The following is a 26,479-nucleotide window of genomic DNA, read 5'->3' on the forward strand; positions in this document are numbered from 1 at the left end:
TGAGGAGTGTGAAATTTGCTTTAGAGAAGTTTTTCACTGTGGTTTTCTGGGCAGGGGGTGGAGTCGGGATGTGAATATCCAGTGAGATTAGTTTATGGTCTGATCTTACCAGTGAGGGATACACTTCTGGTCTGGAGCATAGTGTCCCCATGTTGGTGATGATCAGGTCCAGTATGTTTTCCCCTCTTGTGGGAGTGGCAACAAGTTGTTCCATAGCATTTGAGTTTATAAATTCTAGGAACCTTTGGGCTAGGGTGTTGGAGCTAGAGTAATGCTCCCAGTCTATGTTTGGGTAGTTGAAGTCGCCCAATATAATGGTGTTTGGAGAGACCTTCATATTTTTCAGTGTTCTCAGGAAGGCTGAGTGGGGTTCCTGGGTTTGGGAGGGTGGTCTGTAGCAGGCTATAAACTGGAAGGCAGTTTTACCCACTGTTAGTTGCACATGGATAGTCTCTGATGCTTCGCGCTGTGCCACCAACCTGGAGGTGTGGGTATCTTTGATGAATATTGATACTCCCCCTCCTTTTGTAGTATGGTCCAAGTTTTGGGGCCGAAAAGCATGGTATGAGGTATAACCTGGTAGTGCTGCGGTGCTCTCGGGAGCCTTGAACCAGGTTTTTGTTACTGCACAGATATCGATGTTCTCCATGCTAAGGAGAGTTTTGAGTGCGTGCATCTTGAGGTTTAGACTTCTGGCATTGAGTAGCATTACTCTTAGTTTCGTATCCCTTGTGATACCTATGGATGTGGGTTTGTCTTTTGAGCCTTGTCTAAAAAAAGCACTATGGGGGTAGCAAGAACCTTTGCCAATATCCGGAAGCCCAGGGGTGACAGGTGCAAGCCGTCCCTAGCGAAGCATCGTGGCTTGTCGAGCATGTCATCCCAGGCTGACAGGCATTGGATCCCCTTTGAATGACACCAATACTTAAGCCAATTGTTGAAATTGATCATCTTGTCTTCATATTGTGGCATCATTCTTGGTGAGGGTAAGATGCTACTCAAGGTCAGGGTCATACCGGCCTGGCTACATGCTCAGATAGCTCCTCTATGTCTCTTTTCATGTAGTCCAGGGAGGTACGTCTCAGGTCATTCACACCAGCATGGACAATGACTGAGTCATATTTGTACTTGCCTTGGAGTGACCTGAGTGCTTGTGTTATGTGGCGGATCCTAGCACCCGACAGGCAGCTCACCGTGACCTTCTCCTTGTTCAGCCTGGTGAGCGGGACGTCAGTGTGCCTGACGATAGAGTCACCTATTACAAGTGTATAAGGTGTGTTGTTTAGCCTTAAGGGCTGTGACTGTTCGGCACACTGGCTTTGTGAGCTATGTGTTGCACGAGTTTTGTTTTGGGGCAGCGGTTGCTTGGGTGTCTGCTTTGGAGGTCTCTGCTGCTTAGGCAGATTTTTATTTAGAGCCTCAGAGTATGTTTTTGTGTGTTTATGTGTTTGGTTTGCTGTCGTGGTAGGTCTATGTGAGATTGGAATTGTAGTGAGTGTGGTTTCCTTCTCCTCCTGACTGGCTTCGCCAGTACTGAGTTGAGAGAGCTTAGCCTCCAGTATGGCTATATGGTTGCATCTCTCACATGTGTTGGAATTTGTTGGGAGGAGGAGAGGGTTGTCTGTGTACATGAGGCAGTTGTAACATTGCCTCAAGATTCCGAGATTCACCAGCTGGATCGGAGAGGAGATTGACAACTGACCTTTGGACATGCTAGAATAGTATTGGGAATTCCTTTATAATTGAAAAAAAGGGCCAATGGGGAACGAGGTACTCAAGGGGAGTTTGTGAGGGTGTAGTGCTTTTAATATCTTAGTGCTGACTTATATAATTGCTTTAGTGAGCAAGTGCCAGGTAACTTAAATGCAATGTGTTTCAGGTAACTTAAATGCAAAAATGACAAACAGTAACTTTCTTTCAAGTGAAACAAGGAAATAAGTACAGTAAGCAATGCAGATATCACTAGGGATCCACAGAAGCGCTGAAAAGCCGCGTTTTAGGTGGAATTAGCTTTTCAGGGAAATAACAAGCAAACAAACAAGCAGCATACAAATAAAGCTAGATTCAGCAGGCCTGAATCTAGTCTATGCTACAGCAAACAAGGTGTACCAATTTCAGTAAGAAACAGTTCAAATATGCAGGCACTATAAGCCTTTAACCAGAAATTCCCAGCTCAGAAGGGCAGAGTCCAGCCTTCTCCTCCACAAGAGTGCAGACCACGAACCTTCTTAATGTAAAATAACTGGACTGAAGCCCAAGTGCTTAAACAAGAACTAATACACTTTTAGAATAACAGACACTGAGCCCTCAATCAGCAGTTCCCAACTTAGAAGGATGTAAGCTACCTGTTCTGCCACTACAGTGCAGACCACAAACCTTCTTAATGTAAAACAACTGGCGTGAAGCCCAAGTGCTTAAACCAGAATTAATACACTTTTAGAATAACAGACACTGAGCCCCCAATCAGCAGTTCCCAACTTAGAAGGATGTAAGCTACCTGTCCTGCCACCACAGTGCAGGCCACAAACCTTCCTAATGTAAAACAACTGGTTTGAAGCCCAAGTGCTTAATCCAAAAGACTTAGAATGATAGCTACACTTTAATCAAGTTACTACCAAGCAGTTAATAAATACAACTGAATACTTTAAAGAATGCCTGGATTAGTGCTCAGGTTATACAAACAAAGCTAGATTCAGCAGCTTGCCAGCCATACCGGGTTACTTCTCCTTCCACATGTTCAGACCACAAACTGAAGGCAAGAAAACTTTAGGTAGTGGTGTATCAATATTCATCATGGACAAATACACCTCCAGGCTGGTTAAACAGTATAACGCCCTAAAGATATTTCAGGTGCAATTAACTGTTGGTAGGACACCTATTCAAGTCACTGCCAGATACAGAACCCCCTCCATGAATCAGGAGACCCACTCTGCCTATTTGGATTAACTTGAATCTATCAAGATACATCCTAACACCATAGTTTTGGGCAAGTTTAACTTAGCATTGAATGGGTGAATTACTCGTGCTCAAACTCATTTGCCCAAAGGTTCCGCAACTTTGTCAACTCCAATGCCCTGGACCAGCTGGTTGACACCCCCACTAGGGGTGCCAACATCCTGGACCTGGCGCTTACAAATATGGGAGACCACTGTAGCTCCCCCACTGTGAGTTCATCCCTGGTGAGATATGACCATAAATCGGTCTCATTTGAGGTAACTATCACACGTGACTCTCCCCTTGCAGAAACTACACTAAAAAAACTTCTCCAAAGCAGATTATAATATCTTACAGGATGGTATAAGTAGCTTCACTGCTTCTCTTCCCTCAGACAGAACCAGTAACTATGTCGAGCTCTACACCAATGCTCTATACAAGCACCTGTATAACTACATTGAGTTGGCAGTACCTCTTAGGACCAAAACAAGCTCTTCAAGGAAAAACAAACCTACCTGATGGACAACCACCATTAACAGGCTTTACAGTAAAAGGAAGAAACCGCTGTCCAAAAGTAAGAAGGAGCAGGCTCTAAACTGGAGACACTCCTTCCTTAGCTTAAATAAGACTTCTTGTGAAGTCCTCCAAGACAAACTATGAATCCAAGTTAGCTTTCTCAACCAAGGGCAACCATAAGGTGTTCTTCAGTTACATCCGTAACCTAAAAGGTAAGGCTCAGATATGTGATGAACTGGTAGCTAATGGCAACACATACACTGAGCCGGTGGACATAGTTAACCTGCTAGCCAATAGGTTTGATGAAAAACACACTCCCCTCTCCCCACCACATGTACTTCATAACATCCCTACCACCTGTCCCCTACCTTGCATCTCTAAACATCAGGTCATAAATGCCCTCTCTACAACAAAACACAGCATGAATGGGACCTGATAATCCAAGGCTGCATTCTACATGGCCTCAAACAAGAATTAGCATCACCATTGGCTACCCTTTTCAATCACAATTTAAGCACCAGCTTCATCCCAGCTGAATGGAAAACAGCCACAGTTATCCCCCTGCACAAAGGTGGTGCTTCTACTGACCCCAGGAACTAAAGTCTTATTAGCCTGACTAGCCTTATCTGCAAGGCCATCTACAGAATCAGCATGGATCTTATCAGCAAAGATATAGGTAATCTCCAAACACTAGATCCTACCCAGTTTGGATTTGTCAAAGGAAGATCATGCTTGTTAAACCTGGTGGACTTCTTCGAGACAGTCACAGGAGCCCTGGACAAGGGGAAATCTGTGCATACAGCCTACCTAGACCTGGCCAAGACATTTGACACTGTCCCTCACTTGCGCATCATTGACGAACTTTCCCAGGTAGACATCAACCCATATATTGTAGGGCGGTTTGCGAACTGGCTCTCTGATAGACCATACAGTAAAAATAGTGGAATCCACCTCCAACAGCAGACCCGTTACCAGTGGTGTTCCATAGGGACTGGTCCTGGGACCTCTACTGTTTTGAATCTATTTCACCAAAGTACAAGCTAAAATCAAGGGACTGGGACTGACAAAGTTTGCTGATGACTGCAAACTGGGTGTGGTCACAGAATCTCCAAAGGATGTCAACATCGTTCAAGAAGGTCTTATACAAATAAATGATGATTAGTGCCAAAGTCATGGCCTCACACTCAGTGCAAAAAATGTATTATCATCCCTTTTAATTTATCTTAATATTAGGTATATAAAGTTATGCATATTTTCAGTACTGCATTTCACAGTATGCATCATGGATCCATCAATACTTGCCATATTTTACATGTAAGCTGTGCCCCGTTATCCAAATTATTGCCTAATTCCTACCTTAAACATACTTCATGAAATATTCATCTAAGAGGGATTCTTCTTCCAACATGCATGCAGACTCCAGCATATGTCTCTGTTCTTGCTTGTTTTCAGCATGGCTGAATTTACCCTACAACAAAGCTAGCCTGTACATAGTAGGGTCTTGTGTTTGTAGGGATCTGATAAAAATTGTCTGATGGCCAGGAGAAAGTCTTCCTTCCTCTAATTTTTTTATCTTCACTGGTTTTACAGCTATTAACAGTATTAATTTGTAGGTGACATTTAGAGGATATAAGTAAAGGGGATGGTTTTGGAACACATGGCATAAGTTTAGCTGGTGAAGTCATTGGCTTTTTCTCTATATTGGAGACCAACAGAGTGTTTATGGAGAAACGCACCCAAAAACTGAAAAAAAAAACATGTTTTTCAGCAAGTCTTGAAATTTTACGCATTGCTAATGCGGCTGCATCTAAGTAAATGGTTACTATTACTTTCCAACATTGTTATACCCCAAAATGTTCTGAGGGAGGCTGCCATGGCTAGCATTATTTTGTTTTACAGTCAATGGCTTTGCCTTCCTTATATCAAGTTAGAGGGACAGAAAGAAATCCTTAAGATGAGGGGATCATTTACTGTAGTTTTCTTCCTCATCAGTTGACAACACTGCTGTGACTGCTTACTTCTCACTGCCAGCATCAATCCACATTTTTAATGAGTGTGCTTCCTTTGATTATCATCAGTGGCCATCTCTATTGCAGTATATTAAGGCATGTTTGAGTGACAGGCTTGAAAATGTAGTTAACTGTTCTTTTCAAAGAAACAGCTGTAGTTCAGTGTTCAAATATGAGAAATCTGAACCCTGTGATTTATAGGTGTTACTTGAGCTGAGAGGGTTTGCGTTTCATTCACAGTTTTAAATATTGTAGCTAGAATTAAAGCCTTTAATATTAATCTAATTTTTCCAACTCCAGAAGAAACATAGGCTCATAGAAAGATACCACACTAATGGCCCAACAAGCCTAGCCAAAATTTACCCGTTACCATGATCAGCACCTATTGCCCCTGTCCAAGAGGGACACAAGTGGAACCCCCTGGGTGAATTTATGGTTACCCATCCAGTCATCCAGATATGTTTGAAGAGGGCCAATGAGATGCTCTGTTTGATGTGAAGTGGGAGTCTATTCCAAAGGTGTGGTAACCTCTGTCCCTCGAGCAGGTTTTATTGATGTCACATACCAGGTTTAGATCTTTAGAGCGAGTAATCTGTGTGCCATTAGACTTGCGGATGTGTAGCATTTCCAATAAAGCAGGGTCAGAGATTGCCTTGTATGCAAGAAAGAGATCACCTCTGAGTAGTCTGTATGAAAAAGAATAAAGTGACAGTGATTTCAGCTGATCCACATAGGATAGCTGCTGAAGACCTTGAATTTTCTTTGTGAGGAACCTTTGTGGTCTGGTCCAATTGCAGCAGGTTCTTTGAAATGTACATGCCAAGGGGCATTGTACTCAATTATTGGCCTAATGAGTGAAGAGTACAGGGAGGTGATAACTTTTTCTCAAGGCAATGCCCGTACTTATGAGGTGAGCCATAAAGACTGCCCTTCTTACCACTTTGGAGTCATGGTGATCAAAGGAAAGGCTGTTGTCAACATGAGTGCCCTGATCTCTTACCACTGAGTGCATACTTAGGGTATTGCCATTGATGTGGTAATTTGCAGGATCATTGCTCTTGCCGATTTTTAGAAATGCACTTCAGGTTTTTGTAGTTAACACGATGGTCTGAATGCACTCATCACTGACAGCCAGTGAAAAACAAATCAGAATTTCTTAGTATTTTGTAATGTAATAAACTACATAGAGTGGTATATTAGGAAGATAACGTAACATGCCCCAGCTGGACTGTATAATGTACAGAATAAGTATCCCTCACACTCTAATGATGCACCCTAGAAGTGTGCTGTTTTCACTATGAACTAGAACACTTGTGAGTTGAAATTAAAACGGTCTAAAACTCTGAGAAGGTTAGCACATGCTTCAGCATTCTTACAAAATGCAATACACAAACTTCTGAATGGAATTCAAAATTACTAATAATTTATCACTGCAATGTAGTCTGTTACATATACAATACATATGGAAGCATATGCAAGCAGAAAAAAATGTAATCTGCTGTATCTCTACTAGACGGCTAGGCCACTACTGACAATCTCATGAAGATCTTGTGTTGCTCTTTTTGGTATCTGCCATCACTCCATCTAACAGTTGCTAACAGCTACTGCATTTGTGTCCGTCTCCTACAGTTACTGATTCTCTGGCACTGACCTATCAACATCTACCAGTACCTAGATGGACTGGTGGAAATATAATCAAAATAAAAATAATATTTGATAAAATGCCATTTTAACACTGTTTTACGTACAAAGATCAGCTTTTATAATAGTACAAAAAGGCCATATACTCAGGCAGTTATTTTATAAAATCCAAAGCAGAGTTACGCACAACTTGGGACTGTTGAACTTTTTGTTGTTTTGGTAGGTGGGTATTTTGCTTTGGGAATCAGATGATGAGCGTTGATATTCTATGGAAGCAACCAATATCTCAAATTAAAGTACAGACTATATATAAATTAGCATACCCTGGGGAGGGGACAGAGTAGTCAATCAAGTACCGTGGTCTTGCGAAAAGTTTTTACAAGGTTGAGTTTTTGGAATCCAGCTAGCAAATCACCAATGTAACGTTAAGCAATATGATGTAGAATATTAAGTCCATGCTGGTTTGAATGAATACGAGCTCATTAGTAACACAGCTCTCAAATCTGTACACTAAAAAAAAAAAAAAAAATTGCAGAAGTTATGTGATAAGTACATGACCGATTGTACAATGATACAGTCAGGCTATTTGAAGCTCAGCTTGTGCTCAAAGAAATCTGAAATAAAAAGCCACAGATGTGTACAGCCATGATGTTACTGTGCATCTGTGTGTGCCAAGCCTCATCTCATTCCTCTGATGTCATCAGTCCCTTTTTGGTGTTTCAACCTCCCCTTCTTTAAGACAGGCTTTAAAGATAAATAATCATTCAAGCCACTCCCTGAGTGGGCTCCAAGTGTCAATATCCATTTTAATTCATGTTCTTCTGTCACATTAGTTATGTCACCCATTTGTTCACTGTCATATACTACCTCTATAACCATAAACATAAAGTGATGTTCTTTGCCCTCTTTTAAAACATGTTTTGCTATAGCACTAAAAGTCTGTTCCTTACGTATACAGTACAAGTGATCACGTATATGTTCCCTCATTTTCCTATTGTTTTTTTCTACATAAAAAGTATGGCAGAGCAAGTAGCGAGCTAAGTAAACAACATTCTTAGTGTTACAATCAGTTTACACATTGAAATTATATGTCTTGCCTGTATCTGGATGTTACCCTTTAGCTCAGACACAGAAGACATTAAGCGTATTATAAGGAAGAACTGGAATATATTAGGAGGTGACTTGAGTTTGTCACGTATTGTAGGTGATGAGCCGAGGTTTTACTATAAAAGTAATGAGTCACTGAAGAGATCATTATGTTACCCTAAAGGATCTAATGTTAAGAGAATGATTAAGACATCTGGAAAAATGGGCACTAGAAAATGCTGCAATTGCATGTACTGTGATTACATAGATACCAGGAATTGGTTTGAACATCCAGACACGGGCAAGACATACAATTTCAATGTGCAAGCAGATTATAACACTAAGAATGTCATTTACTTAGCTCCCTGCTTGCTCTGCCATACTTTTTATGTAGGAAAAACCAATAGGAAAATAAGGGAACGTATATGTGCAACTCCCACTCTAATATCATCCACCCCATCCAACCACTACCTTTCTTTCCACTCCACTAACTACCTTGATTATAGCAAGCTCAGATGCTCATAAGCCTAGTACTTATTATACAACAGGAACTTCTCATTGTAACATTTGTTAATGTCTGTCATGTACTTCACAGATAAAGATTCTAGTTGTCTACTGATGTACTATGTTCTTCATCTGTAAATATGTTGTAAGTAATTGCTATGTTAAATTGTTAATCACTATGTAATCCAATGTAACAACTGTCCGTTTATTTTAACTGTGTAGCTTTTCTCCCCGGGCCTCTGCTGAAAATGGACCTACGTCCAGTCGGACACTCCCGATCAACAAATTTAAATAAATAAACAAACAAACAAATAAATAAATGTGATCACTTGTACTGTATGCACAAGTAACAAAAATTTTAGTGCTATAGCAAAAATATTTTTAAAAGAATGGAAGGAACATCACTTTAAGTTTATGGTTACAGAGGTAGTATATGAGAGAGTGAACGAATGGGTGACATAACTAATGTGATGTGACAGAAAAACATGAATTAAAATGGATATTGACACTTAGAGTCCACTCAGGTAGTGGCTTGAAAGATTATATATCTTTAAAGTCAGTCTTAAAGAAGAGGAGGTTGAAACGCCAAAAAGGGAGAACCGAGTGTTAGTTTAAAATGTTTTTTGAGTATGTTTTGAAATTTGATGGTTATACAGTGTTTTTTTGATAATTTTTTAGTTATTAGGTAAGTTTTTCTTCTTAACAGGACATCTAATACTGTTTATATTGTTACTATAGTAATGTTTAATTATGTTGTGTGTTTGATTGGCTGGTTTGAACATTGTATGACTAAATTAAGTGTTGAGTAGGAGTGTGCGTGTTTGATGAAGCGACTAGTTCGCAAAAGTGCTCATAACATATTAAAATGCCAAATGTGCATATCTGCTATGAACAGAAAAAAAAGCATTTTAATGACTGTGAGGAACTACTGGTGGTACCCAGCAATACAGTACAATTTCTCAAACTCCATTTGAAATATTCTATCAAGCTTCAAAAAATATCACATGAGGCTCAGCTATAGAATGCAGTTTGCTGGCAAGTGCTTGTATAAAGAAAGGTTCTTTAATAAATATGAGACTAAATTTGGAGGAGGTTGAGAAATCCAGTGGCTGAATAAAATATTGAGAGACGTGTATGAATTTTACTTTTAACATAATGACTACAGATACATCACAGACATGTGCTGTACTCTTCACCTAAACACCAGCTACATACTCATCCCTTAAAGGAAGCTGAGTATAATGCAGATAAAACACTGAAATGACCATAAAACCCTGTATTTGGTACTTACGTATAAAAAGAAAATATACCAGCCCGCTATGAAATTTTGTAGAACCATTTTAAGGGGAGCAACTGGACAATGAATTACAAACATTTCTTTCTGTGGGACTTTTGATGGCTACATGTGTGCCCTATCTAAAGATCAAGACTCTAAAATGCAAGTTATAAAACTCTGAAAAATTAAGAATGATTCTGCAAAGGTAATAGTGAAATGTGACACTTACTGTTATACATAAAAAAAAAAAAAATCCCATTCTGGTTTTAAATTAAAAGAGAACACGGATAAAGGTACATGGCAGACAGGAAAAAAGGGCAACAAAGCCACTGACAGGAGAACTAATAGCAAAAAGAGAGAAAAAAAAAAAGAATACCTCCAAAAATACAACCATATATAATGTACAACTATCAGCTACTATTTGGATAAAAAGTTAGAGGAGGCACAGAAAAATTAGGAGGACAGGTAAAACAATTCACTTATGACTGAAGGCACTTCACTGACCATGCCTGGATGCAAAAGCGGTCAATGAGATCTAAGGAGAAATCAGTAAGGGAGTGTATCATGGGTAAAGGAGGCAGAGCTTTGGGGCTGAAGAATGTGAGATGCTGGCTTCTGATTTAATAACCCACAGGTTGAGACAGACAGAAAATGCACCAGATCACAATCTTTATCACAGAAAAAATTGTTTTAAATAAGTTTTAACAACTTTTACTACAAAAGTAAAAAAGTGCACTCCCATTTAAAAGTAATACAAAGTCACAGCAGTCAATAAAATACTTTCTCCTAGCTTTAAAGTTAATATTTTATAAAAAAAAAACAGTACAGTTTCTCTCGGGGGGGGGGGGTGCACATTTTTCACCCCTGACGTGAACTTATCTGCCCAGGAATGGAATGGTGTTGGCAAACTGTTGATTCTTGAAAGCCTGTAAGAGAAGTGCTCCTTGGTGGCAGGAAAGCTTTGAAAGGCACAGAGACAAAAGCTGACTTCAGTCAGCTTAGCAGGATATAATCTATACTTCTACTGCAACAGTGATCCATATGACAAACAAATAATATTATCAATGACCCCAGGTATATCTGGTATTCTGTGAGCATTCACTGTCTCAAACATTCTTGCAAGTGTGTCTGCTGCTACATGCAATCTCTAGTCAAAGTCACTGCTAAAGGTCACTGGCCAAACACTGAGACTGGTTGCTTACTAACATGAATTGATGTTTACCAAGCAGAGGGGGTCTTAAAAACTATACTATGGAATAGCAAGGCATCTCACTTCCTGACAGATTTTTTTCATTCATTTTTATTTGTTGTTTTGCTTAAATTACTTCATCAGGCCAAATAATGTTCTAAGACAATAATTATACCTACAGTGCCTTGAAGTTGTGAATTTTCTTGATATACTTTTATCTATATTCTGAAATGAAAAAAAATAATTATAACACATGACAAAGTCAGTATAAGCAATTAGTCAAAATGTAGTCCTAATTTATGCATTTCCATTTATTAGCTGGTCTATTGTGCTTGTCTTTGTCTTACTCATTTTCAGAAACAACATGGATGGTAAATACAGCAAGGGTACAACAATGAATAAAGTACAACTGCAGAAGTGTAACACGTAAAAAAAATGAATGAAATAATAAGCTATCAGAATAGCAAGATATGAAGCTGCATAAATGTGATATAAATTTAATTATCTATTTGGATGCAAGTTTTTCTGTCTCAGAATGACCAATGTGCTCCTACAGAGTGATACTAGAAGCAAAACTAGTGTAAATTTAACAATAGAAATCTATGAAGATATTTAGAGACAGCAAAATTGAGTATATGCTCATAAATTTGCAAGTTGAATGTTAAAGAGTTAATATGGGTTCTGACTAGTACTACCAGTGTGTATCAGCTGTATGATGTGTAGGGCTGAGAAAGCAACAGCGCTGCAGTACAGTCTGTAATGTTACGCTTTAACAGACTTTTGAATGAAATTTGAGGATCTTAGCGATCTGGGCTAAATCTCAAGGGTACACGGTGTGTATGCCAGTGAGGCACAGAAATGTGGGAGTATTGGTTTACAGATGAGGTAAATGGTGTGGTTATATGGAAATCTGGGTGACCAAGTAAACTGAGTCCCCATACAATGCAAAATGGAGTTTATAACCAGAGAAAAGTAAACATTACAATGTAATCAAACAGTTTTTTTTTTATTTTTTGGGTGCAAGTAAGGGCATCAACTGTAACCTTTGCTAAAGGTACAGTATTAGGACTTCCATTCCCACAAAGTCTAGCTTTGCAAGTTAAAAAAGTCTTCCAGTTGCTTCTTTAGTGCCCGTGATACAGAGGGATAAAGCCCTGACTACAGCCCAGCTGACCTAAGTTCGAGCAGCGACGCAGGTGATTGAAGATGCAGACAAGGAGGCTGGGCATACCCATGTTACGGGGAAAAAAAAAAAGGTGTGCATTCAGAGCACATTACTTTTGGGTTAATGTCTCTTGTTATTCTGTCTCAAAATGTTCACTTCTTGCAGTGGTTCCAGTGATACAGTAAGCTACAAATAAAATATAACCTTAAACATCAATGGGATAATACTGTCCCTCTACGAAAGTACTCTTCCATTCTTTTACCAGTATTCTGATTGTTTCCTAAGTCATGGCTCAATAACAGCATCTGTGCAAGCCAACGTATCTTTGACAGAAAGTATAAACTGCTTTGAAAATTAACCTTTGAATGGGGCTGTTTGACTAGCTAAATTGTATAGTGTGGAGAACTTCCGCAAAAGATGCACATATTGCTACTACAATGGCATTTCATACAAGAAGGTCCAAATATAAAGAGATAAAAACATGAATCTGAATTATTGCCTACAGAATCCTAAGTACAGGCACAGTAACAGCATTTTCTGTTAATTTATACACATGATGGAGGAGAAGGGAAATGAGAATGATACAAACAGTGCATATGCTTGAAGTTGTACAGAAATTAAAAATAAAACAGGCCTGCCATCCATCAATTCTTTCCATCTCTTCCTTTAGCCAACATCTAAATATGAGGAAAATTAAATAAAATATAGACAAGAGAAAAAATTATATGAATTATGGAACACTGCTGTCATATGAAATTATAAACAATGTTCCTAAATGCAGAGACTTTCAAATGAAAAAGTAAGGACTCAGTTGTATTACATACAGGTTTGTGCAGTCGCCCAGCAATATACAATGTCTTCCAATGCACCAAGTCTTCGATTAGGGTCTTTGTGCTGACAACTCCATATTTAATGGTCTGAAAAAAATATAAATTGCAAAAAGGTTATCAAGTTGTATGCATCAAGGCAAATATAATGAAAGAGTAAATTCTCTAAGCAAATTTAACTTACAACTCTAACATTACACCGTTATAAAACCAGTGTCGCTTTCTATCTTGCATTCAAATCAATTTTAATTAATGGGAGAGGGCACACTGCAATGCCTGAAGACAGAACTGCCCCAAAACTCCAGTCTACATAAAAGTATTATCTGCCCTCAGAGTTCATAGTTAATGAATTTCTGGTCTGCAGAATCTGACTTACTACTGAACAGTGCTACAGTTTTACTTTGTTGCTTGAACAAAGAATATAAATGCCTGTTCCTTTTTTTGAGCTTGCTTTGCTCGGCTTTCAGGTCAGACTTGTGATAGCTGGATCTGCATATACTAGACACTAGTACTTACTAAATAATTTCATTTCTGAAAGGGTCTTTTACAGTGGATGGAACATATGGGAAAAAATCTTTCTTATGTCTGCTCACAATGATGTTTTTAAAAACCTTAACTTCCCAACCCTTGAGGCAGTCATATTCTTCTTGGCTGACATGACATCACGTCACACAAGTTAACGGTACAGTGTCTTAAGGCACCCAATTCTTGACCTTCATTTGAATAATGAGATGCACCTGTGAAAGAACAAACTGACAGGGTTATGAAATGACAAACCTGAAGTTTACTTACTGAAGGCCTAACTTTGAAGGCATCAGAGCTGGAGTGCCTCAAACACAGGTGATAAAAGGTGAAAAAAGCTCCCAGTGCAGCTGCTACTCTCAAAGACCAAATGGCAATTAAGTACCCATGTATATTACTTTTATAATGAAGAAACTTCTGCAGTGGATGGAAAGTACAGTTGTGCAAGTAAACATGCCATAACACTGTGGCAGAAGCCTTAGATATATGGGTTATATCCTGCCAAGGATATAAAAGCCAGCCAGCTTTCAAAGCTTCTGGGCAGCTTCCACATGCCCAAACTATATGGTAGCTTAAGCTGAGATGATTGAAAGACAAGTGTTATGGTAAGTTACTTACACAACTGTACTATTTTCATCATATTGATCACTGCAGCAGTAGCCTTTGCTATATGGATAGAGTACCCCAATCTACTACATTTGGGAGGTGGAAGAAGAAGAGTCCAGGAGCTATTACAGAATGGTCCTTGCAAAGCTTGATCCAGACCTAGAGAAAGAATAAAGTTTATCGTGCTTTGTAAAAGTATGTACAGAGGACCAAGTTACAGCTTTTAGACTCCAGAATTTTCCAAAAAGCCACAGATGAAGCCAAGACCCTGGTAGAGTGGGTCTTACCCTGCTTGGAATAGTTTTGTTGTGTAGAGCATAACAAACGGTAATAGCCTTAGACAATGATTTGGAAATGCAGGCCTATGCCCAAAGTCTATTTTCACAGAAGGAGATGGTTTAGCCCTAGGTAACACTATAGTTTGGCATACAGAATTCACACCCAGCAGATTGGACAAAAAACAGGGTGACTATAAGCTTTGTCCAATGCCAGGATAAGGGATTTCATAATGGCCTCAAAGTCCCATAAAAATCATAAGCAACTGTAGTACTTACCTTTTTAACAGCTTGTAGAGGCAGAATGCTCTCAAATACTGCTTATTCTGCTAGCTGAAATGCAAATATTCTGCTTAAACTCTGTTCTATTTTAAAATTCCTTTAAAATCTTGGGGGCATTCTGGAGAGATTGTTCCAGGGCTGCATATTCTCATGTCATCAAGCACAGAACAGTGATGACATAATGTTGAGGGAGGGTGCAGATGGTTTTCCACTCACCGTGATGTGTAATTAATGAAAAACGCACAGTCCAGAAAACAGTCAAGAATGAAAAATCAGATAAAATTAATACTTAATGAATTCAAAAAGCTATGCAGCTGTATGCATTAAATATTAATGTCAATTGCCCACTCTGTCACTGTGCGTAATCAGTAACACAAGCAGTTTCATGCTGGAAAATATAAAGACATGCCCATTTCCCTTTAGTTCCCTGCTACAATTATGAAAGGGAAATAGGCAAAGAGAAACAGAAAAATGGATAAATAGTACCCAAGAAATTACATATTAAAACATTGCTCTGAGTTGCATGGAGACTGGAGAGCTTCTGCCCCCTGGCTGGTTGTCATAAGGGAATGCCCACCACAGCAGACCATCCAGTTGGAGTAGAAGGTCAGCAGCAGCAACTACATTTTTGCAAGGTCCGATTTTCACATAAAAGTCATTTATGTGAAAATGGACGTAAAGGAGCCACTATCCACCAGTGATGGTCAAAACTTAATGGAAGTTCTGCACTTATTTTTGTCAGCCTGCATATAATCTTTAAACCAGACAAATAGGCCAATGACCTAGCAGTGACCCATGTGAGATTGACTGACCGAAGGTGCGTAACTTTCAAGCGTCCACATTTTCGCAGAATATCCAGATTTTTGCCTCACATTTTTGGTCTGTTCCTAATAAAATTTGTGGGTTGTTTTGGCAAATCACTTATAGGACAGAATTCACTAAACAATGAGAGATATCTGAGTTTCGGACTTCATATCTTTCAGAAAATGCATGCTAACACAAAGCCTGTTATTCTATCAATTTTCTAAGTTTATAAAAGCAATATTTAAAATATGCCCATATTTTCTGGCCTTTGCCCCCTTATTATTTTAGGCTTTGTCCAAATTCCTTGTGCTAAGAGGTCGAGATGTATGCTATGTTGCTCCACTCAGAGGGACATGCAGAGAGATATTACAGAACTTACTGTGCTCGTGTTAGTGGCAGAACATTTTGCCCTCCTAGGACACGCACTAAAAGATCTCAGCCTTCAGCACCTAAGGCAATAACTATTCCTCCACACACACACATATTGCAGATCTAAACAGTTTACCCATGAGTCACCAGGAATGCAGGCATAAGCTCATAATGCCAACTAAGTCTGCTTCCACACAGGGAGATGTTTTAGTCATAGGTGACTCTACAATTTGGAAAACAGACTTCACACTCACCAGACTGGATAAAATCAGGGTGATTGTAATCAGTGCTTGTCCAGTGCCAAGATCTGCGAATTCACAAGGGTCCTAGGTCCCTTAAAACAGATAAATATGACTGTGACTTAGTGGTGGTCCATAATGCCAGACTTGATTGACCAGAGGTGCTCCATTCAGAGGGACATCAGGAGAGATATGATGGAACTTACTATGCATATATTAGAGGCAGAAAAGACTCTGGTCCTAAGTATTATCTTGCCCTCAATAAGAATGATGCCTGTATACCAAGACAAGATAATTGGCTTTAAAAATTGGCTAAGCAATTGGTGGCAATATAAAGAGAACAAGGTTGTATTAGTCTGGGATGAAATGGTACACAGGATGTCCTATTTCACCAGGGATAACTTACACTTATCATACCAGGTTTTCCACATACTGAGTAAAGCCCTTGCTCCCCCCTCCCTTAGTGCTTTTTTAAGGTAGGGTCCCAAAAACAAACATTCCTACACAACTAACTCAAAGTAAGATGCAGACATTGTGGTGACACTACTCCATGATAGGACCCCTAAATATAAAGATGCCTGAAGCTGCAGCCCTTCTGCAACATGAAGACATTCATATTTGTGTAAGACAGCAAGACATGGTTTCAGTGCAATGGCAGCACTCCCTCTATAGCAGGGTTAAGCAGCAATCACACATTCAGGCCAAGGGAGTATCTTTATTTTCAGAAAAAACATCACCACAGATCAAATTACATACAATCTTAACTTGGTAACAGTAATATACATCTCCAAGTCCAACTAATTATTCATTGCTAGCTAAATATTGTCATCACTGCCCCCAAAGATCATGGAAATTATCTTAACACAACTGATAGGTTAAATATCAAACCAAATACATTCTTGCTAGAGGACTTCAGTTACCCCAAGTATTAATTGGTACACTTGCATCTCTAAAATGGATATGCTCATGACTTTGTCAATCCCAATTGCTGGAACAAAATTATTAAACTACCCAGTAGAAACTCTAATGTCCTTGCACTAGTCACTGCCAGCTTAGACTCTGCCTGTGCCCCACCTCATATCTTTACATCCTTGGTTAAGTCAGACCAGAAATTGGTCATCTTCTTTGTTAGGCCTAGTGCCACCATCAAACCACCACAGGAGACCATCCTCAGGGACTTCTCATAGCAAATGTACTTCAGCTTGTAGAAGGCCTACACAAAATTCTCAACAATCCAATGCAAACTGACCAACCAAGAGGGCTGCCACATTCACCTCTGAAGTTTATCATCAGCACCTAAACAGCTGCGTAGAAAAGTCTGTATTAAGCTGCCCTAAATAAAATGGTGAATTCAGGAATAAACCTCTCTGGTGGAACACCTATACTAATAAACTGTATAACAAAAAAGGAAATAATGAAAAGTCATAAGAAATCCACATTCCCTCTATCACAGGGCCCCACTGAAACATGCCAGCAAGGAACGTATGATCACTATTAGAAAATGTGAAGTGGAGCAGACGCTTAAGGTCACTACAGATAATGAATACAACTACAAATCTTTCTTTCTTTATGTCAGGGAATCAAGGGATACTGTCCAACGATGCACTAAGCTCATCAAAATAGTATCACATATTCTGATCCCAAGAATACAGGTAAAATATTAGCAGACAAATTCAGTGATAACTTTACTCCATCTACCCAAATTGTTGCCCCAGTATTCCTGAAAACTTGGCTTCTCCTGAAATCACCCTTGAACAAGTCTTAGAATTCTTGTCAGAAGTTAAAAATAATACTTCCATGGGATCAGACAAAATACTTGACTGAATTTTCCTCAGTACCAAAAATGCAGTATCTGATACCTGGAGAAGAGACACTGTGATGCCCCATATACAAGGTTGGCCCCCCTTTACAGAACCAGGTAATTATAGGTCCATCAACCTCACCAGCTTCAAAGGCATGGAACACATCACAGCTGAACTCATTTATGCAGACATAGGCACTCATCTGATGTAGAACCCAATCAGTTTGGTTTTGTGAAAGGTAGTTTCTGTCCCCTGACCCTATTAAGCTTCTTTGAAAAGTTTATACAAGCTATAGGCAGTGGCCACTCCATGCATGCTTTATCTCATCCCGGCAAAGGCTTCTGACACTATTGCCTATACTAGAATTTCTGAAAAATTAGACAAATAATGTAAACCACTATACTGTTCGCTAGATTGCAGTTTCCCTATCCAATAGAAGAAAAGTTGTGAAAGTGGGTACCCTCTTTGAATGTAAAATTTTAACTAGTTGGATACCACAGGGATCAGTGCTGGGCTCTCTACAATTTGACATTTTATAGACATATATGGCAGATCCTAGAAGGGTGATTCACCAAGTGTGTTGATGACTGCAAACTGGGCACTGTTTTCTGCTTTTCCCCTAATCCTAAACAGCTCCAGCAGGGGCTGGAATATGCACATACCTGTTGTACTGAAAATGGTTTCAAGCTAATTTTAAGAAAGTGCAGCATACTATCATTCATCAAAAAAGCTGCTCCTACCACATATGTTACAAATGGAATTCTTCAAATAATCTGACAGATATGGGCATAAGAGACCTGGGTACTTATGTGAACAATTTGCTCATTCAATCATCATGCTTCAGCCATAGTCAGGAAATATTCTGTCTGGCTCAGTCACTTTCTAATAGATTTTTTTTTGAATTGCACCTTGTATGTACATATCCAAATATATTGCTCAACTGGAAGGGCCCCAGACTTTCTGAAAGATTAGAAAGACTATTCCTTATACTTAGTAGCCTACCAGCCAATCAAAAGTGACCCGTATCTTGATTTGTGAGCTATAAAAACCCAGTCCTATCTGACCTCGTATTCCTTCAAAGAAAAAAATAAAAAACAGCGGCTCTACAAACACTCACACTAGGGACCTAAATCAATAAATAAATAAAATTAACTGAAGGGTGAATTTCTAACTCAATGTATTTCCAGTCTTGGAATAAGTTACCACTACAGGTCAAAGTACTGCTCTAACTACCTTTAAGGCTAGCCTTGACAATTGGATGGGTAGCCACAAAGTTAAACTAAGAAATACAAGTCCAAAAACAAACCAATTAACCTAAAGATTTGATGTGGACACAAACTGACAATGGATGATAAAAAAGTATTAATTGTACAAATATGTTAAGCCATAAAGTTACACCAGGGTTGTACAGTCCTGCTTGATTTGGGATGTGAGCACTACTAAGTGCTTGAAAAGAGGCTTGAAAATAGGAGTAAGAGCTTTTAAGTGTGTCTGCTTAAAAGTGTATATGGTTAGGCTTGTTATGACCCTTGTGATTGCTTACCTAGTATTGTTCTTATGTACTCTGAAGCAGACAAAATATACAGTAGACAGATTTAGCCAAGTATTAAGCATATTCTTTACAAACCTAGAGAATAACATGTACCAGATGTCTAAGTATAGACCCCAGTGCATCCTGAACCAAGAAGGGTTTTGATACACAGAGACAGAGAGAAGGAGAGAGGGCTGTTCTATTGGGATGTCCGGGTCTGACCTCTCAGATGGATGAAAGCACATCATACTTGACAATAATGAAAGCTTTCAATAAAGCAAGAAAAAAAGACTGAATCAAAATCCCACCACTATTTACTTTTTTAATCTCTACATTATTAAGATGTATCTGCTGTGGTCAGTAAATTTGTAAATAGTAGCTTTGGTTCAATGTCACTGTTAAAAGTCCCGATAATTATGGGAAGGAGATTATCTGCAGGGAGATGACACAACTTGTACATGAATACATCTCTGGAAGGACTTTTTTGCTAGGGTAAGAAAAGAAAGTACAGTTGTGTACACTTACCATAAATGTAGATGTTCGAGTGTATTCACTGTTGCAGTCATCACCTGTGGGTAATCCCTGCTGTGGCAGCCCTCGGCTGGCCCGAATACCAGAGTCAATGTTTTTCTGCGTCAGCTGCTGTCGCCTGTAGATTGAAGTCACGTTGTCAGTGCTATAAAGCAAGGCAGCTGATGCCATTACATGTTTTTCTTGCCCTAACCAATCAGAAGCCCCATGAGATAAGGCACAGAAGACATGGTGGTGAACAACCACCCCAAGAAGCTTATATCTCCTAAAAGAAAGAAGATATAAGGGGGAAGGAGGGAGGGAAACCAGGACTGCAACAGTGAATACACTCGAACATCTACATTTATGGTAAGTGTACACAACTGTACTCTGTTCTTCGTGTTTCACTGTAGCAGTCATCACCTGTGGGAAGATTCTCAAAACTAAAGAGAGGGGTGGCAGGATAGTGTAGAGACCTAAGCAGGGGTAAGGAGGCCCTGCAGTACTGCAGATGCAAACCCTGCCCTAGCCTTGGAGAAAAGAGGAAGGTGATAATGCTTCGCAAAGGTATGGACAGAGGTCCAGGTGGCAGCTTCCAAGATGTCCCTGGTGGGGACTCCTCTGAGGAATGGTGTGGCAGTGGCGGCTGCCCTAGTGGAATGGGTGTGAACAGACTTAGGGGGAGGTTTCCCATGAAATCTGTAGCAGAAATGGATACAGTGTGGTATCCATTTAGAGATAGTCTGCTTGGAGATGGGCTTCCCCTCTGCCCCTAAGGCAAAAACTGACTGGTCTGTTTTTCTGAAGGGTTTAGTATGGTCCAGGTAGTATCTGAGCTGCCTGTGCACGTCCAGGGAGTGGAGAATTCTTCCCCCCTTGTTTTGAGGGTTGGGGAAGAAGGTAGGCAGATGAATGGCCTGGTTCAGAGTCACATTAGATATCACCTTGGGCATAAAGGAGGGGTTAGTCCTAAGGGACACCCTGTCTGGATGGAAAATTATGAAGGGCTCAATGGCCATCAGTGCCTGCAGCTCAGAAACCCTTCTGGCTGAAGTGATGGCCAGCAAAAAGGCAGTCTTCCAAGAGAGGAATTTCAGTTCTGCTGAGCCAGTAGGTTCGAAGGGGGTAGGGTCAGTTTTTCAAGAACAAAGTTAAGATCCCAGGCTGGCGTGGGAGGCTTTCTGGGAAGCCTGATGTTAGAAGCTCCTTTGAGGAATTGCTTAATCAAAGGGTGAGAGAACAAGGGCTGGTCTGTTTTAAACTGAGCAGAAATGGCTGAAGCGTGGATCTTAACCGAAGAGAAGGAGAGGCCACTATTAAGTAATTCTGCTAGATATTCCAGGATGAGAGGGACAGTGGGTTGGGAGGAACTGGCCCCTCTGGCCTGGCACCAGGAGTAGAATCTTTGCCATTTTCCTGCATAAGATCTTCTGGTGCTTGGCCTTCTGGCCTCTATGAGAATGTCCAGGACCTGCTTGCTTAGCAGGGGCCCTTCCCTTACCTTAGGAATATCAGCCATGCTGATAGCTTGACAGTCTGCAAGTCTGGGTGCAGCATTTTCCCCCCTGCTTGAGTCAAGAGGTTTGGGATCTGGGGAAGCTGCCAGGAAGGTGCAAAATTACTTTAGCTGATGGTTGAGGTGCGAAGCAAAAAGATCCACCTCTGGGTTTCCCCACACTTGAGTGATTTTGCCAAAGATTTTTTTGTGGAGCTGCCATTCGTGAGGGACAACAAAGTGTCTGCTTAAGTGGTCTGCCAGGGTGTTGTTGATTCCTGGGAGGTATTGGCCTATAAAGGTGTAATCCCATGGAGGAGGAAGTCAGCCAGATGTTCATGGCCAGCCTGCACAGGGGGTAAGATTGTGTCCCTTCCTGTTTGTTGATGTATCAAATTACTGTGGTGTTGTCTGTTTTGACAAGGAGAACCCCTGGCCTGAGATGAGGCTGGAAGGATGTCAGAGCCTTCTGCACTGCAATCATTTCCTTCTGGTTGATGTGCAAGGGAAGGTGTTGGGCATCCCAAAGATCCTGGGTGCACCTGCCCCCTAGGTGGGCGCCCCAAGCAACATCTGAAGCATCAGTGGTGAGGGTCTGGCCTGTGGGGAGGTGGATGAAGGGGAGCCCCTGGTTCGTGCCACATGTCTCTGCCCACCAGAGCAACTCTGCCCTTATACAGGGGATCAGAGTGAGAGAGGTCTCCAGAGGTTGAGATTGCTGGCACCAAAGGTTCTTTAGGTACTACTGAAGTTTCCTCATGTGCAGTCTGGCCAGAGGAATCAGAAGGATGCAAGAAGCCATGTATCCCAAGGCTTGCAAGAACTTCCTTGCTGTGAGGTGACTTTGGGACGCCAGCTGGGTAAAGTAGAGAGGCAGGAAGCTCTGCTTCTCTGGGGGTAGGAAGGCCATTTGGGATGCTGTATCCAGCAGAGCTCCCAGGAAGATGATACTGGAGGAAGTCTGCTTTGATTTCTTCTCATTGATGGTGAATATTAAGGAAGTGAGAAGGATTCTGACGAAGAAGTCCTGCAGGAGCTTTTCTTTGCTCTCTGCCTGAATGAGGCAGTCATCCAGATAGGGATAATTCTGAATGTTTTTCTGTCTGCAGAATGCTATGGCTGGGGCCAGACATTTGGTGAAAACCCTGGGAGCAGTAGATAAGCCAAAGGGAAGCGCAGAGACTGAAAGTGCTGTGAGCCTGCTCTGAAACGCAGGAATTTTCTGTAAGACTCCCTTATGTGGATATGGAGGTATGCATCTTTTAGGTCCAGGGTCACTAATCAGACATCTTTTGTCAGCATAGGCAGCAGCTGCTGCAAAGTTAGCATTTTGAATTTGGGGACCACTAGGTAGGTGTTCAGAATGGATAGATCCAGGGTGGGGTGTCAAGTGCCCTCCTTTCTGGGAACAAGGAATAGCCTGGAATAAAAGCCTTTGCCCGTTTAATCTGCAGGAACAGGTTCTACTGCCCCCTGGGATATGAGAGTTTGGACTTGTTTTAATGCCTCTGCCCACTGATTTGGCGGTAAGTCTGGGTACTCTCTGGAAATTGAGAGTTCGCTGAAAGTGAATATGTATCCCTGAAAAATGATCTTTAAGACCCATTGGTCCTTGGTTACAGACAGCCAATTTTCTTTGCAGAGGGACAGCCTTCCTCTGAGCTTTTGGGTGAAGGGAGGGCAGAGGGGGGTAGGGAGTCAGTGAGAGGTTTTGCCATAGAGGGATGGCTTTGAACTCCCTGCCTTAGAGGAGGATGTAGTCCACTGCTTGGTTCCCTGCTGTAGGGACCTGGGTGGCCTTTCCCTCGGGGGCTTGGCTTGCCCCTGTCTGCTAGGAGCAGGAAAGGACCAGTGCTTAGAGGGAAAGTTCCTACTGAATCTAGCAGGTTGAACCTAAAATAAATTTCTTACTGTTTGCATAGATTTTGCTTTGTCTTCCATTTTTTTAAGCATCTCTTCTGTTTTTTCCTCAAACAAGCATTTTTTATCCAAAGGTGCACCAATTAATTTAGACTTGACATGATCAGGTAGAGGTTGTTCCTTCAACCATGCATGTCTCTGAATGTCAGATCAAGACACTGCTGCCCTGCTAGAGGTTTCTAGTACATCATATCCACAGTGTAAAGAATGCCTAGCCACTTGACAAGTGGAGTGCAGTAAATCTGCTAACTCCTTAGAATTGGCACAGTCAGGAAAAGTAGAAATCTTTTGCTTTAATAGTTCAAAGTGTGCTGTTGATATTTTAGCATATGTGACTGACAGTTGAGAGCTCTGATGGCTAAGGTTGCAGATGAGTATACTTTTTTACCCAATCTGTCCAGAGCTCTGGCCTCTTTATCAGAAGGAGTAGGGTTCTTTGCAGAACTAGCCCTGGCTCCTTTGGGGCCAAGTGTAATGACCTCCGGGTCTGCAGCAGGATTTCTGTACAGGTATTTGTGAGTGTCTCGTACTCTGTAATACCTATCAGGCTTACTGGGAGCAGGAGGAAGGGCATCCGAGGCTAAAGTGGATTCAAGGAAACATCATCCACCACATCTAAAACAGGGGGGGGATGGCAAGGGGTCTGTGCTGAGGAAGGTCTAGAAATTCTCTTAGCCTTTTCTTGGACTAAGGGAAGTCCTGAGATTCCTATTGGAAATGCTCCCCGAGGGTATGGAGGGTTTCCCTAAAGGAAAAGTCTTCTGGTAGGGAGGCAGAAGAGATGGATTCCTCTGCATCTGAATCCTCATAAGCAGTAAGACGTTGTTGATCCTCCTCCATGTCTGAATAATTTGATTCCTCAGAATCTTACTCTGTCAATAATTCAGGAGAAGGAAGTATTTTCCTTTTAGAAGAAGAGGCCTGACTGCCCCTGATAAGGGAAATAAGATCTTCCGCCATCTTAAGCATCTGGGCCTGGGGTGGAGGGGTGGGTGGGGAGGGAGATGGTGGCTAGAGGAAGATTTCCTAGGAATGACCTGGCTTCTAGGCCTAAGAGAAGTCATCGGTCTGAGATTAGCGGTAGTCGGGGTGAGAAGACATTGGTTTCCGACTGGAGTCGGTAGTGTAAAAGACATCCTCAGAAACCGTTACTTTCTTAGTGGCTCCAGACCCAACCTAGGCAGAGAAAACCAAAAGCTCTGAAGATGAAGAAGATTTCTGTGGTATACCGGACTCCGAAAGGGTCTCGGTAGAGGTCTGCATGGCAATCGCATCAGGGGCTGCAAAAGTGCCTCACTGAATTCCGGAGTACTGACGACTTGTTTAGCGGAGGAGTCGTCAGAAGGCTTGGCCTTGTGAGGCCTGTCTCTATCCTTATGCTTTTTTGGAGGTTCTGCTGAAGGTTGGCTAACTGACACCATACGAGAAGAAGGAGGACAAAAATAGCTATCTACGAAAAGAGCTCTCCGATGAACAGTTCTCGCGTTAAAGAGGTCACAGAACCGACAGCGGGCTACATCGTGGTCTGGGCCTAAACAAGTGACACAGTAAGAATGCAAGTCTCGGTGTGGAATTTGCTTTCCACAGGCGAGACAATTAACTTTTTCGGACATCGGTTAGTGCAAGAAAGAGAGATCCCCAACGGGGTACTTGGCTTTAGACATTTTCAGCTGTGATCCGAACTCTGGTAGCGACTGACCTACACACTTGTGAACTGCTTCTGCTACAGGCTCCACGGCAAGAAAGACTGGTGTAATGGCATCAGCTGCCTTGCTTTATAGCACTGACGACATGATGTCAGTCTACAGGCAACAGCAGCTGACGCAGAAAAACACTGACTCTGGTATTCGGGCTGGCCGAGGGCTACCAAAGCAGGGATAACCCACAGGTGATGACTGCAACAGTGAAACACGAAGAACATCCACTAGCATGAAGTCATAGAACTAGCAGATGCACTTTTATGTGGAGGACTGACAGTAGTGAATTTCCCAAACATTTTGGATATAGATTCCTTAAGAAAGAGGTTGAGAGAGAGACCAAAGCTATCACTTCTGCTGAAATGTTTATGCATTTAGGTGGAAGAATTCCTGAAGACATATAAATTCTTGATCTGAAAGACTATCAAGGTGAAACTAGGAGATCACAAGCGCAGTCTATATGTTGATCATCAGATAAAGAAGCGAGACCAATTCTTTTTTAACAGTAGCAGCATAATGCATTAGTAATTTTGACAAAGAAGGTATCAGTTAATGGGTTAGGCAGAACAGTGATTTCATGGTCAATCATACGGACACAGTGCAATACTGACATGAAGACTCTACAGCACACCTTATTCCAGAGTTCTTTATAGGAAACACTACTGACCATAATTAGCCCCTATGGTAATTTTTACATTCACAATCTCTAGTCATGGGGCTTTTATGTTAGTGGTAATCCACTGCCATATTTTTGTTTTGCTACTCTTTCAATGGATTGGTATTACACAACATATGTAGGAATGATTTGCTGAAAAAGGTGAGACATTGGAGCTTAGAGCTAGGCACTTAAGTGAGATCTATTTAGTCTGAGTGGAGACATATCTCTACAGAATTGTAATCTTCTTTTTACTGGTTATTGTATATTTGTTGATGTTGGTCAGCGATGCAGTCAGACATGATTTTAAATATTACAAACAAGGCAGCAGCTCGTATAAATAATGCATTGAGAGAAATAAAGAGTCCAACCAACAATAGCATCCACGAATCAAACAATAGCTGAGGAATCACAAAAGTTGTAGTAAACCAGTAACATGCAATATTAATTCTATGAAGGTTAGCGCTTTTGTGAGGTATCCCATCACTTTATCAGACCATGGTCTGATGAATTGATGGGATACATCACGAAAGCACTAACCTTCTTGGAATAAATATTGCATGTTACTGGTTTACTATGACTTTTGTGGTTCCTCGGCTATGGTTTGATTCGTGGATGCTATTGT

General features: G+C 40.9%; 1 protein-coding gene across 2 annotated transcripts in view; it reads right to left on the reverse strand.

Annotated features, from left to right (window-relative positions):
- Positions 1 to 26,479, reverse strand: part of TAMM41 (TAM41 mitochondrial translocator assembly and maintenance homolog) — an 837,657-nt gene that overhangs the window by 446,009 nt on the left and 365,169 nt on the right. For both annotated transcript variants that reach the window (XM_044078066.1, XM_044078067.1), the window contains exon 3: positions 13,145 to 13,237. In XM_044078066.1, coding sequence (XP_043934001.1) covers positions 13,145 to 13,237 — 93 coding nt within the window. The remainder of the gene's footprint in view (positions 1 to 13,144; positions 13,238 to 26,479) is intronic.

This window comes from Protopterus annectens, chromosome 7.part0 (assembly GCF_019279795.1).
Source record: "Protopterus annectens isolate FY-2018-M chromosome 7.part0, PAN1.0, whole genome shotgun sequence".
Taxonomy (NCBI): domain Eukaryota; kingdom Metazoa; phylum Chordata; order Ceratodontiformes; family Protopteridae; genus Protopterus; species Protopterus annectens.